General features: G+C 39.6%; 1 protein-coding gene across 2 annotated transcripts in view; it reads right to left on the reverse strand.

The window, feature by feature from the left end:
- Window positions 1-12,934, reverse strand: part of cntn5 (contactin 5) — a 117,044-nt gene that overhangs the window by 72,370 nt on the left and 31,740 nt on the right. For both annotated transcript variants that reach the window (XM_032509553.1, XM_032509562.1), the window contains one exon: window positions 10,999-11,117. In XM_032509553.1, the coding sequence (XP_032365444.1) occupies window positions 10,999-11,053 (55 nt within the window). In that variant the 5' untranslated portion in view covers window positions 11,054-11,117. The remainder of the gene's footprint in view (window positions 1-10,998; window positions 11,118-12,934) is intronic.

Here is a 12,934-nt window from a genome sequence, read left to right on the forward strand (position 1 = left end):
CTGCTTGTGGTACCACGGTTGGTTAAACAATGCAGAGCCTTGCACTGTTCCCTTTGACAGCTGGATGCATCGCTGAATCCCACCTTAATCATAACATGTAGACGTAGGAGCAGCTATGTTAGTACTGTATATTTTGTTATGGCCGACATTCATTTATCTCAAATTTGAAGATGCTGAACAAAGGTTTTGCAGAATGCTTGGTTTCCTTATATCTAATTAGTCTGTGTATTCACTGATTTATGACATTTCTTTCTTTGTATAATGCCTCTTTATTGCAGCTATTGTTATCCTTTTGGATATGTTTATTGATTTGTCCAGATGTACTTTTTTCATTACAAATTATGGCACAATTTATGTTATGGCAACGTAGACTTCCTGAGCTTTATAAGCCTCTAAGGCAATTCTGCTTAGCCAGTTTTGTCCCACGTCTAGGTCCATTCAGTGAGGATTTTTGAAAATGTACAGTAAATTACAGCAGCCAAACAACGGAGGGTTATGAAAATTGATACATTCTCACACATGATACTCCAAATTCAACCAAAGCGTCAGTTGCCAACTTGCCTCCATCTAACGGTGACGTCATATTTAGCAGATAATGGGGGAGGTAACAAGGTTATTGATTGAACATAATAAATGTGATGCAAGCTATATCTTGTTTAGTTTAACTTAATTTAACCATGTGTATCATCAAGGAAGGAGTGATTAATCATGTTAAATATTTAGTGTACTCCACATTTATTGTCCTCCATACAAATTTCCCAGGGCTGCCATGCACATCTGGACTGTGGGGCTTACACCGGTCCCACTAATCATCCTGTTTCTCCCACAGCAGCTGCCCACTGGACTTTAGTCAGTTTATTGCACCCATATATATACAATGCCTGAATTGAATGAATTGCATAACATCATCAACGCATGTGTTTTTGATATATTTATAAGTATATCTTGTAGGTTTGATTATTCGATCTAAGGAGCCCGATTAGACTGCCAATCTCACGGTTGAATCGTCAGTGTCTGAAAATGTGCTTATGAAACAAAGGATCATTCCATCGGCCAATATAGGGGTGCTAAATGTTTGATGTTACAAAGAACTGCTTGGTTTTTCCCATTACATCAGGAAATATATACAATTTTGTTATAAATACCAGACTGTACATACAGTCTATGATATCAGCCTATTAATAACACTGGTAATAAAAATTAGAAGTAAGGGTACTAATGTGGACACAAATCAGATGTGCCGGCAGTACTAGTGAGTACTGCTGAGTATGGGCCCATTGCAGGCACTGTGAATATGTGACAGCAAACCCTGCATCTCTCTCCAGTGTGCTTGAGAAAAGCAGCGAGAGATGACAAGGAAACAGCTTGTCATAACATAAGTAGATCTTTTCAAAGATGACAGCTGCACTCACTGCGTTTAGTAAAGGTTTGAAATACCACGTCGGGACAAAAGGATTCTTTCTCTTACAGTACTAAATGGAAGATATAAACATGCCATATAATCTCAAGGCCAGTTGGCATACTGCTGTCATGGTAAGGAATTATAATATAAGTACATTTATTAAATTACATGTTTGATTGAGAATAATGATTATGTTACTGTGAATGTGTTTAAACTGTACAGTAACGAATGGAAATCAAAGACTCTCTTCCATTAATACAAATAAATGTTTTCTGATTAAATTATTGCATCCTGAATCAAACTCAAATTGATACCTGGAGATGCCCAGCCCAAAGTAATACTGGACACGGAGAAGTAAATTGGATAAAATAGTAGAGGATGATACAAACAACCTATTAATAACACACTGGGATGCAGCATTAAAGCAATCTCTTGCAGATTTAGACCGGGCCAAAGCCGTAAAGAATCTACAGGAGTGTTTAATATATCAGTGTGCATTTGTGACATAATCAAAGCAATGGATCCAAGCTTTACTGTTCTGTGATATGATTATGGTTATGTGGTTGTCACAATCCTGATACATTCAGTTGTGTTTGCATAGTGTCAGAGAGGGGTTGATTTGACTCAGTGATGGTTTTCAAAGATGTATTTCTGATGTGCTACTTAATTGTGCATGTGCCTGCATATAATGTAAAAAAAAAAAAAAAAAAGAAGAAGGTCTTTCTAATATTCCCATACTACTTAATATCAATTCAGAATTCCCCCTCTGGGGATCAATAAAAGCTTATCTTAATGTGACTTAATGTCAGTGGAGGTGAAAGGTGTTTTATTGGATATTATATATGCTATATACTTGATATAGCTTTATACTTGATGGATGCAAGCCAATAACAAATCTTACTACAAGGATGACCCCAATTTAAGAATATGGCCATGGTGATTGAGTTTTGTGACATAACATCAAATTGTGAATAAATATGAGTATGTTTTTGGTTGGGTATGGTTTCGTCAATGACAATACTCAAAAGTAAAAGCCTTTCAGTGTGCACCCAAATGTAAATGTAGGGAGTATTATAAAAAAACACAGAATTCTAAGTGTTAATGGATGTTTATTCCCATTTGTGGATAAATAATATATATAATGACAAGTCAATTATTTTATACTGTACGTGTTAGCATACACATGGATACACATACATTTACAGGGATATTCTGTCAATAAGGGCATGTAAATTTTGCACATTGTTCTGTAAAACTGTAAGTTATAAAGGTCAATTTCCTTTTTACCTAAAAAATAACATTCCAGACTGGGGCTAAACCCTGACAAATACGGCATACTGAAAAAAGCCTCTTTTGTTTGTTTGACTCGTGAAGCAGACTCTTGTGAAGCACTTGCTCTTGTCAGCTGCCACGTTCATCTGATAAAAGCAATGACCCCTGCAGACCCTACTGATCCCTATCTTTCAGAGGGTGCAACATCCGACACACTCATTGTTGTAGACAGGGCTGCACCTGCTGCATTTAGGGAGCTCTAGAGCAATGCCATCGGTGATCGTTTCAGGTCTCAACACCACCTTTCATGATAACATCACCAACGGAGACAAGGGCCATTTTATACTGAACAAAGAACAAAAAGCCAAACGATCCTGTTGTACCTTGTCCTTATTATCATACTTATGTTAGACTGTAGGTTTACTTCAATGGAAATGACCTTTTGGTATACTATAGAAATTCAGCGTTAAATAAAGTCTAGGTTTTCATAAAGTTTGACCACCTGAGGAGACTTACTTGTCTTTGAAATAAGGTGAGGCTAAGGGAAGATGACATGTTTTAAGTGAACAGAGGGCAGACCTGGGGAAACAGTGAGGAACTCATCTTCTTGGATTAGATCTACTTGTATAACCCAGTGACCTGGGTTGGCACAGCACAGGAGACAACGTGCGAGTCTTGGGCTTGTCTGCAGCCCCTGGACGGCCGCGCTGCTAAAAATTAATTAGAATAACATAATGTAAGTAGGTGAGACGCTCATGGGGAATCAAGTAGATAGACATGATTAGCCATAGCATGTAAGATTAATGAAGACCTTCACAGGGAGATTATATTGACTGAAGCTGATTATGCTTGAGACCATTTATTCAGCGGAATATCATTACAGATAGAACAATCCATACATCATATGCAACCTCACCTCACCTCCTATCCCGGCAGACTACTTACTAAAACCCCGTCTTTTTCCTGATCCTTGGTGTACTATGGTAATTGTATGAGTTGCTTCAACCTTGCCAGATTAACAATGAAGCTGCAGTATGATGTATGGTATTAGGTTGTCATGCCTCTTGATGGGAAGACTGGGTGTCTCTATACAGCATGCTGTGTTACCAAAGATTCATTCTTTAAATGCAATGGTCATATTGGAGGTGCGACATAATTCTACAGTGGCGTGACACAAAATTGGATGTCACATGTTTTTCTGTATCTACAATTTTAAAGTGCTCATATCATGCTAATTTTCAGGTTCATAGTTGTGTTTAGAGGTTATATAAAAATTGGTTTACATGGTTTAAAAAACAAACAAAAAAAGATTTTGTTTGTTTGTAGTTGTTTTCACCCTGCAGTACCTCATGGGGCGGCTGTACCCCGAGTTTCCCCAGGTACTGTGCATCGGAGTGTGAATGTGTATCAATGTTTATCTGATGAGCAGGTGGCACCTTGTACGGCAGCCCCGGCCACAGTGTATGAATGTGAGTGAATGGTAAATGTTTCCTGTATGATGTAAAAGCGCTTTGAGCAGTTGTTAAGACTGGAAAAGCGCTGTATAAATACAGCACATTTACATTTGCATGTTGAGCTCTCTGTTTTAGCTACAGAACCACAGTACCTAGGTAAGGACTACTAGCCAGTCAGAAGCAGAGTATGACGGCCCTGACAGTACCTGGGTAAGGACTACTAGCCAGTCAGAAGCAGAGTATGAGGGCCCTGACAGTACCTAGGTAAGGACTACTAGCCAGTCAGAAGCAGAGTATGAGGGCCCTGACAGTATCTAGGTAAGGACTACTAGCCAGTCAGAAGCAGAGTATGAGGGTCCTGACAGTACCTAGGTAAGGACTACTAGCCAGTCAGAAGCAGAGTATGAGGGTCCTGACAGTACCTAGGTAAGGACTACTAGCCAGTCAGAAGCAGAGTATGAGGGCCCTGACAGTACCTAGGTAAGGACTACTAGCCAGTCAGAAGCAGAGTATGAGGGCCCTGACAGTACCTAGGTAAGGACTACTAGCCAGTCAGAAGCAGAGTATGAGGGCCCTGACAGTATCTAGGTAAGGACTACTAGCCAGTCAGAAGCAGAGTATGAGGGTCCTGACAGTACCTAGGTAAGGACTACTAGCCAGTCAGAAGCAGAGTATGAGGGCCCTGACAGTACCTAGGTAAGGACTACTAGCCAGTCAGAAGCAGAGTATGAGGGCCCTGACAGTACCTAGGTAAGGACTACTAGCCAGTCAGAAGCAGAGTATGAAGGCCCTGACAGTACCTAGGTAAGGACTACTAGCCAGTCAGAAGCAGAGTATGAGGGCATGCCATGCTAGCAGCTAGGCAAGCATTATAACGTATGTTACAAAGTGACGTAGGTTTGTCAACAACCTTTTGCACTTGGCTTAAGACTATGTGGAACGTGACAGCTAGACTAGAACCGCAAAAATTAATCAATTAGTGGTTGTCAACTATTAAATAAATAGCCATCTATTTGGTCAATCAATTAATCTGTTTGAGTCACTTTTTGTTTGTTATATGTGAATATGTTCTAGTTTCTTCTCTCCTCTGTGACAGTAAAAGGAATATCTTTGAGTTGTGGACAAAGCAAGACATTTGAGCACGTCATCTCAGGCTTTTTGGGAAACACTGATCCACATTTTCCACCCTTTTGACATTTTATAACAAACAACTAATCGAGAAAATAATCGAATATGAAAATAATAGTTTGTTGCGGCCCTAAGCAAGGCTACATTTTTTTCAGCGCATAGGCTCAATGTAGATCTGTGTACTCTGAAATGCCAAATTCAGTTCCCGGGTACTGATTGTAGTTTAAGTCACTGTACACAACAAATATAATTGAAGAGTTGAATGTTTACCCCAAATTATCATGCTTACAGAAATCAACTATTACTTTTTTTCCTTTCCTTTTTTCATTTCCTTGGCTCAAGTTGTGAGTGTAAGAGAGGCTGTCACAGCTCTGGTTCTCCTGCCAGTTGGAGCAATGTCCATTAGTCCCTGATGGTGGGACCCAAATGGAAATCCCAAAGGGTGTGTATTTGTACACACAAATATAGTAACCTACAGCTATGGATTGTTGTTTTAGGTATCCACTATATTATTTTGGGTACTGGCGTGTTGGGGCATTAACCTCTCTTGCTTGGAGTGACTTTTAACAAAGCTCTGTATTTTAATGTTTAAAGGTAGCCTATACATTGGCAGCAATATATTCATTGCATGGTCAAGCTGTGTAGTGCATGCAGATACTCATCCATTTCCACACATGCAACTATATTTCTGGTGCACGACTCTTTTGCCCTTGGTGAAAATGACTTCATGCATCACTTATACAGCACTACACATATATATTCCCAACAACACACATTTAATATTGAGAGAACTCAGAGTTAGCTGAGGAACAGTTGAATTACCATTCCACATTTAACACTCCAGGCAATGTATTTCAATCAGAGGCAGATTGGAGGGGGGGAGGAAAGAAATGGCCCCCAATATCATGCCTGCCCAGCCCACTTTTAAACATGAGAGAAATCTAATTGTGCTGCCCTCTTTGCAACTGCATGATTTTAATATCTATGCAACGAATGAGGACTGGGCAGTGGAGACAGGTAGATAGGAAAATAAAATAGAACAGGGGAATGGTTGTCTTCAAAGTGAGTGTTTTTCAGAATATTTAGAAAGAACAGTAGCTCAATAATCCATTACACAAGCCATCCTGTCAAAAGTACCATAATAGACAAAGACTGCCTCACACCTCTGGGAGTGGCTGATCAAGGCTCATGTTGCTGATATTACTGAAAACTAGTTTCAAGTGCAACATTTTTACTAAATCTTGACATATTTTTGACAGTTGTGAGCTCTAAAAGCATACTCATCTCTAAGTGCTGTTTTTTGGAAAACCTCAACTTTTACCTAAGCTCCAACATTAGTAGCAAGTGTTGTAAAGTAATAGTTTGGTAAAATGAACAACTCTCCATAAAAAAACAATCCATTGGCCATTATAATGTGGGAAACACTGCTGCTATTTCATTAGACTGATATGACATGAATAAACTTTACTTAGCGTAACATAAAAAATAATAATAGATAAACTCGTCTTTAAAAAGATACATTTTAATCGGCAATAGTGTTCAACAATGAGAGCGGCAGGTAGGTTTACAAACATTAAAAAAAAACATGAGCTTGTAATAAATTTGTCTGAAACTTGGAATATTTAGTTTGTGTTCCAGAAAATCTACTTCTTTTTTTTACCTCTGGTGGCTGAAATGGCAGTCTTGATAATAAAAGAAGACATTACTCTCCACATGAGAATGAATTGTAAAGGTGGAAAAATCAATCCCATAATAAAACCCTATAAGGCCTTTGAGAAAGAGACGACCCCTTTTACTGAAAGGCAAATACTTTGCAAAGCAGTAAGACAGCAGAAGTTAATGTAGCAACAGAGGGCTGAGACACCGATAATGAACAAGCGGAGTAAACTCTGTCAACTTCATGCACCCAAGGTACCACAGAACCAAATGCTGAGATAAAAAATCAATAGACAGAATTTACTCAACTGAAACACATTAACTGCACAAACCACAAAGTCCCTGTTTAGAACTCTTGAACTAGTTTAAAGTGCTCATATTCTGCTCATTTTCAGGTTCATAAATGTATTTAGAGGTTTTACCAGAATAGGTTTACGTGGTTTCATTTTCAAAAAACATCATACTTTTGGTGTTCTGCACATTGCTGCAGCTCCTCTTTTCACCCTGTGTGTTGAGCTCTCTGTTTTTGCTACAGAGTGAGACATCTCACTTCTGTTCAATCTTTGTTGGGAGTCGCACATGCTCAGTAGATAGGTAAGGACTACTAGCCAGTCAGAAGCAGAGTATGAGGGCCCTGACAGTACCTAGGTAAGGACTACTAGCCAGTCAGAAGCAGAGTATGAGGGCCCTGACAGTACCTAGGTAAGGACTACTAGCCAGTCAGAAGCAGAGTATGAGGGCCCTGACAGTACCTAGGTAAGGACTACTAGCCAGTCAGAAGCAGAGTATGAGGGTCCTGACAGTACCTAGGTAAGGACTACTAGCCAGTCAGAAGCAGAGTATGAGGGCCCTGACAGTATCTAGGTAAGGACTACTAGCCAGTCAGGAGCAGAGTATGAGGGCCCTGACAGTACCTAGGTAAGGACTACTAGCCAGTCAGAAGCAGAGTGTGAGGGCATGCCATGCTAGTAGCTAAGTGAGCATTATAACGTGTGTTACAAAGTGACGTACGTTTGTCTCTGAAGTAAAAGCTGGACTACAACAGAGCTGTTCGGAGCAGGTTGGGAACAGTGGTTTCTGTTGGAGATGGTAAAGGGAAGGTTGGTGATTCGATCCCTGGCCCTAGATCAGAGTGTTAATGTGTGTGAGTGTGTATCTGATGAGCAGGTGGCACCTTGTACGGCAGCCTCGGCCGCAGTGTATGAATGTGTGTGAATGGTGAATGGTCCTGTACTATGGAAAAGAGCTTTGAGTAGTCGTTAAGACTAGAAAAGCGCTACATGAGAACAGACCATTTACATTTATATAGATATAGTTATAACATACTCATAACAACACTAATACTATACCGTACCTGGGGTCTATTATTTGTCCAGTCCTCCAGTAGATTTTGGGAAGCCTTTGGGATGGAGTGTGTTGATTTTTCCTTTAGTTTTCCCATTTCTCTGCCCATGGGGTTTGCAACGACAGCCCCTACTGTACTTTGGACGCCGTGGCCGTTGCTGTTCATATCAATCAGACAGACACCCGCAGCAGGTGTGCCTGAGAGACCTGATAAGTGCCTGTGTTCGTCTGAAAAGATCAGTCATTGGACTTTGCAGTTACACTGCAGTTAAAACATCTTTTTATGTCCTTGACTGTGTATCATTCTGAGTCATTCTGGAATCTGACTGACTGAATAGGTTTGCACATAATTAGGTCTAAACGACCAAACTTTTTTTTTTTAATCTAAAAGGCTGATCAAAAAATTAAACAGATTCTTTATGCTTTAAACTTGTAGAGGGTGGCAGCACAATGTGCACATGTGACAACCAGATAACGAAGGCGTCTTGAGGAATGTCGTTTTACTGTACTCTATCAAGCCTTGATCTGCTTCAAGAATCCAGAAGGGGAACTGTCAGTACGGCAATTTACTTAAGTGTGCTGATATCCACCACACTGCTAGTTCTATGCAGTCAGTGAGGTCTATTGCTGGTGAAGATATCTTTAAAAGATATCCTCAAGTAGCCTCACCATTTCTTTTACAGTACACGTCCCCCCGCCTCTCTTAAATCACTTTCACAAACTTAATGGCGAGGCAAGATCTACACTTTAAAGACAACTGTTTAAAATGCCGATGATTAGATTACAAAAACATTTCTAGTGCTTATGCAAACAACACCACAGGCCTTTCTTAGAGTACACAGTACTATATGCATCATTCTATAATGCTGAAGTGGCTAACACCATCTCTGACTATAGACGCCTTACACTGCTCCTTATCTTGGAACAAAGATGTCATCCTGAAATAGCTTTGCTGTTGTTCTTATTGCTTTGTGTTTTTTTGTACAGTATTGTTATCCTGTCTATGCTCACAGATATAGTGGCATGTTTTCACATAGCTCTTGTATATGTATTGTCAAGATTGTCAAACTTAAATGATTTTGGAAAAATGTAATAACAATAACTTATAATAATAATAACTTATGTCAGCAATAAATTGCTGTTAAATGAAAAAAAAAAAAATACTGGATGGGAAAAGGGTATTTTACTATAACTTTGAATGCACCACGAGGCTGGCGAGGCTGGGTGTGTGTTGTTGAGTCCTATCCAGTCAAATGGCAGAACCATGCATTATTTGTTCATATTTAGCATCGCTGCAGCACCCCAGGGGACGTGCCCCTCAGTTTGGGAACCACTGGTAAGCGTTTTTGTCTTTTACAATGCAACAAAAAGTTGCAAAAAACATTGTAGTATTATTCAGTCAAAACTGTTATTGTTGGATAACAGTTAATCATTAACATTCCTAATGCCAATGAAATTCAGAAGCCTTGAAAATTAATCATTGCAAAATGCACAATATGGCCAACAGAAATACTCCAATAAAAAGCAGTAGTTGTCTTACCAAGACCAGCATCCTCAGGGAGAGCAGTAGTGTGACAGTGTTGGACAACCCATTCCAGCACTCAAGTTACAATAATTAACTTTGGTTCATCTTCATAATACAAAATACAAAGGTAGGACCTTGTTACGTCCTTGGATTGGTACTGCTTATTGTGACAGTTTGTTTAACCAAAGCATCATACTTAACATACATATAAAAAACATCTTTCTCCTCTAAAAATGTACACAACTGGGGCGACCTCTAGCTCACCCATACGAGTGTGTGCCGCATGTAGGCTGTGTATCTACTGTCCCTTTGAAATAAAGGGAAAAAGCCCCCAAAAAATAATCTTAAAAAAATAAAATAAATACACAACTGATTCAGAATCTAACAGTCCCTAGACAGAAGGCGCAAAACCTAAGAAACAGTCGTGTCCATTTAACGAGTAAGGTCAGCGCTGTGTTTGACTCCCAGAAACAAAGCTCGAGGTGAGCCACAGAGTGCATGAACCCTCCTCTGGTGGGTTGAAAGAACTATTAAAAGGGCAGACTCCATTAGACCGGCAAACACATGCTCCAGACTGACCAAGGGAAACGCTTGATGTGGAACATCAAATTGTGCATGTAGTACTAATCGCACCGGTAAAGATATTCTACCAGAAAACTCAACTCAGTGGATGGAGCACAGCCCTGCCATGGAGAGGTTTTCGATTCCTACTGGGCCACTAAGGCACTAACAAAAGAAAGTATTTCTCAATACTTCGACAGGCTAATCAGCCCTGCTGATTCTTTGTCTCCATCTTCAAAATATGAAACTACAGTAGGAACGTGGCCCTGTTACTAGCTGATGCTTTTTCTAAGAGCACCTGCTGTTTACAGCCATCTTAGACGTCATTCACTGAAAAGGCAGGGAAACCTCTGTCAAATCTCTGAGACTCAAAAGCCTAACAGAATAGGGATGTTCAGTGAGCCATGACATCGTCACTTCTACTCAACTTTAAATGCAACATTCTTTTTTCAAAGGTGTTGATGCCGCCACTCCAAGTGTGACCTCTCACATCCATAAATGGTGATCTCCCAGCTGTGTCACATTTACAATATGCTATGCCATTACAGTAGATTGCAGTGTGTACTGTACCATTTCTTCTAATATCAGTGTTTAAACATATTCTGGACAAATATTTCTTGCCATCATCTCTGAACAGTGACATTTGTATTTCTTACCTGAAAGGCTACTGATGACAGACAGGAGGAGAAATGGTTTCCATGGTGACCCCATACTTGTTGAAGAGGGTCCCTTCTGCAAGAATGTTAGCAGGTCTGCTTCTTCATTAAAGCTGTGCCTACAAACAGAGAGAAACATCCATTGGTGGGAGGACGTCTGGTTATCACACGCATCCAGAAGCCCGCTCAGGAGCCCTACAACTGTCAATCCAAATCACTGTGCTAATAACACTAAATGACATATCTACATTTTAGATCAATAAAGGATACCCCCATTCCACTAGTTCTTGTAAAATAATTAAATATAGTTAGGCTTTTTATTGTGACCTCACTGTGCAAAAAATACAGCAGTTTTTGTTACATCTGCAGTAAATTATGTATAAAAAGAAAGAGGCTTGCAGAGTCACCAGTGCCTGTATTTCTTGTTATTTAAAGAACATACTGTATGTGGTGCAAAAGCAGTATTACTATTCAAAACATCTTTTATTTAAAATATTTCATTTTAACATAGATCATGTTGCTCTTTATGTATGTTGCTGGTTTAAAGGGTACTACGCACACTTGTTAATTACTTGCAGTCCATCACAGCTCACAGTTTCTCTCTCTCACACACACACACACACACACACACCACACACACACACACACACACACACACACACACACACACACACACACACGCGCACACGCGCACACACGCGCACACGCGCACACACGCACACACACAAACACATACACACGTTTTCTTATGTTCAGAGTATCAAACTGGCAAAAGTATGCTCCACACACAGTGTGAATAGTTTGTACAGCTTGCAGTCTAAAGAATGTGTTGCTGCTGTGAATAATAATAGATACATGAATTCAATAATCATCTACATAAGCATTTCAAGACGACAAGGCGTGTCAAAAATAATGAACAAGTTGGAGCGCCTGTGTCTTGAAAACAGTGTTCTGTTTCAAGACACTTCTCCTTTTCAGTAGTTTCTAGTTTAACCTGTGGTTAGATTTGTTCTTCTTGCTTTATTTGCGTCCATTTTAATAAGTCTTGCACATTACATACTAGTCAAACCAGGCCTTTCACTGGGAGGGAATGACACACATGAGTAGGGCTTCAACTGGCCCTAAAATCTGTAGATGATTTTCTCCAATAATCGATAAGGTGATTGGTCTATAAAATGTCAGAAAATTATGAAATATGTGTAAAAAGTGAAGAAATGCATTTAAGAAGCTGGAATCATCATCATAAAAAAAGTATTCAAACCGATTTATCAATTGAAAATAGTCGCAGATTAATTTAATAGTTGACAACTTATCAATTCATCTATGCAGCCCTACACATTAGGTTTCTGTTAGTTCCGGTTTCTGGGGTTTCTGGGGTTGAGCACCAACAAGAACTGAAAGAAATGTAAATATACTGTAAATGCATCACTCACTTTATTCCAAAAAGACTTTCAGGATTTACACTGCTACAATATTCAATAGCACCTTTTTAAATTCAGCATCAAAGTCTGACTATAACTATACCATAACTAAAACACTGATATTCATGGACAAAAACACTGTTCTCTGGACTTATGGATTTATATTTGCAAACAATTCTAATGCTGCTGATTTAATAAGAGAGTAAGATGTGCTGAGCTTGTTATTCTTATTCTGTGCCATTCATCTCCACTGAAAGAGCAGTACCTCTGCATGCATCTGATATTTTCTGTCTCTTTGTCAACATGTTTGGATGTATGCTCCCTCTCTCTCTTTCCTTATCTCACTAACAGGCTCTCTCATCTTCATTGGGGTTGCCTGTCATTCAGATCATTAATGCAGTGGCACAGACAGCTCTGAGGGCTGAGGGAAGCATGTCCAGATCCACCAGGAGCCGGCTCACATTCATCATTTATGCCTCCTTGTCTTTGCCTCACCTCATTTGCTCCCTATCCTC

This window comes from Etheostoma spectabile, chromosome 3 (genome assembly GCF_008692095.1).
Source record: "Etheostoma spectabile isolate EspeVRDwgs_2016 chromosome 3, UIUC_Espe_1.0, whole genome shotgun sequence".
Lineage (NCBI taxonomy): Eukaryota > Metazoa > Chordata > Actinopteri > Perciformes > Percidae > Etheostoma > Etheostoma spectabile.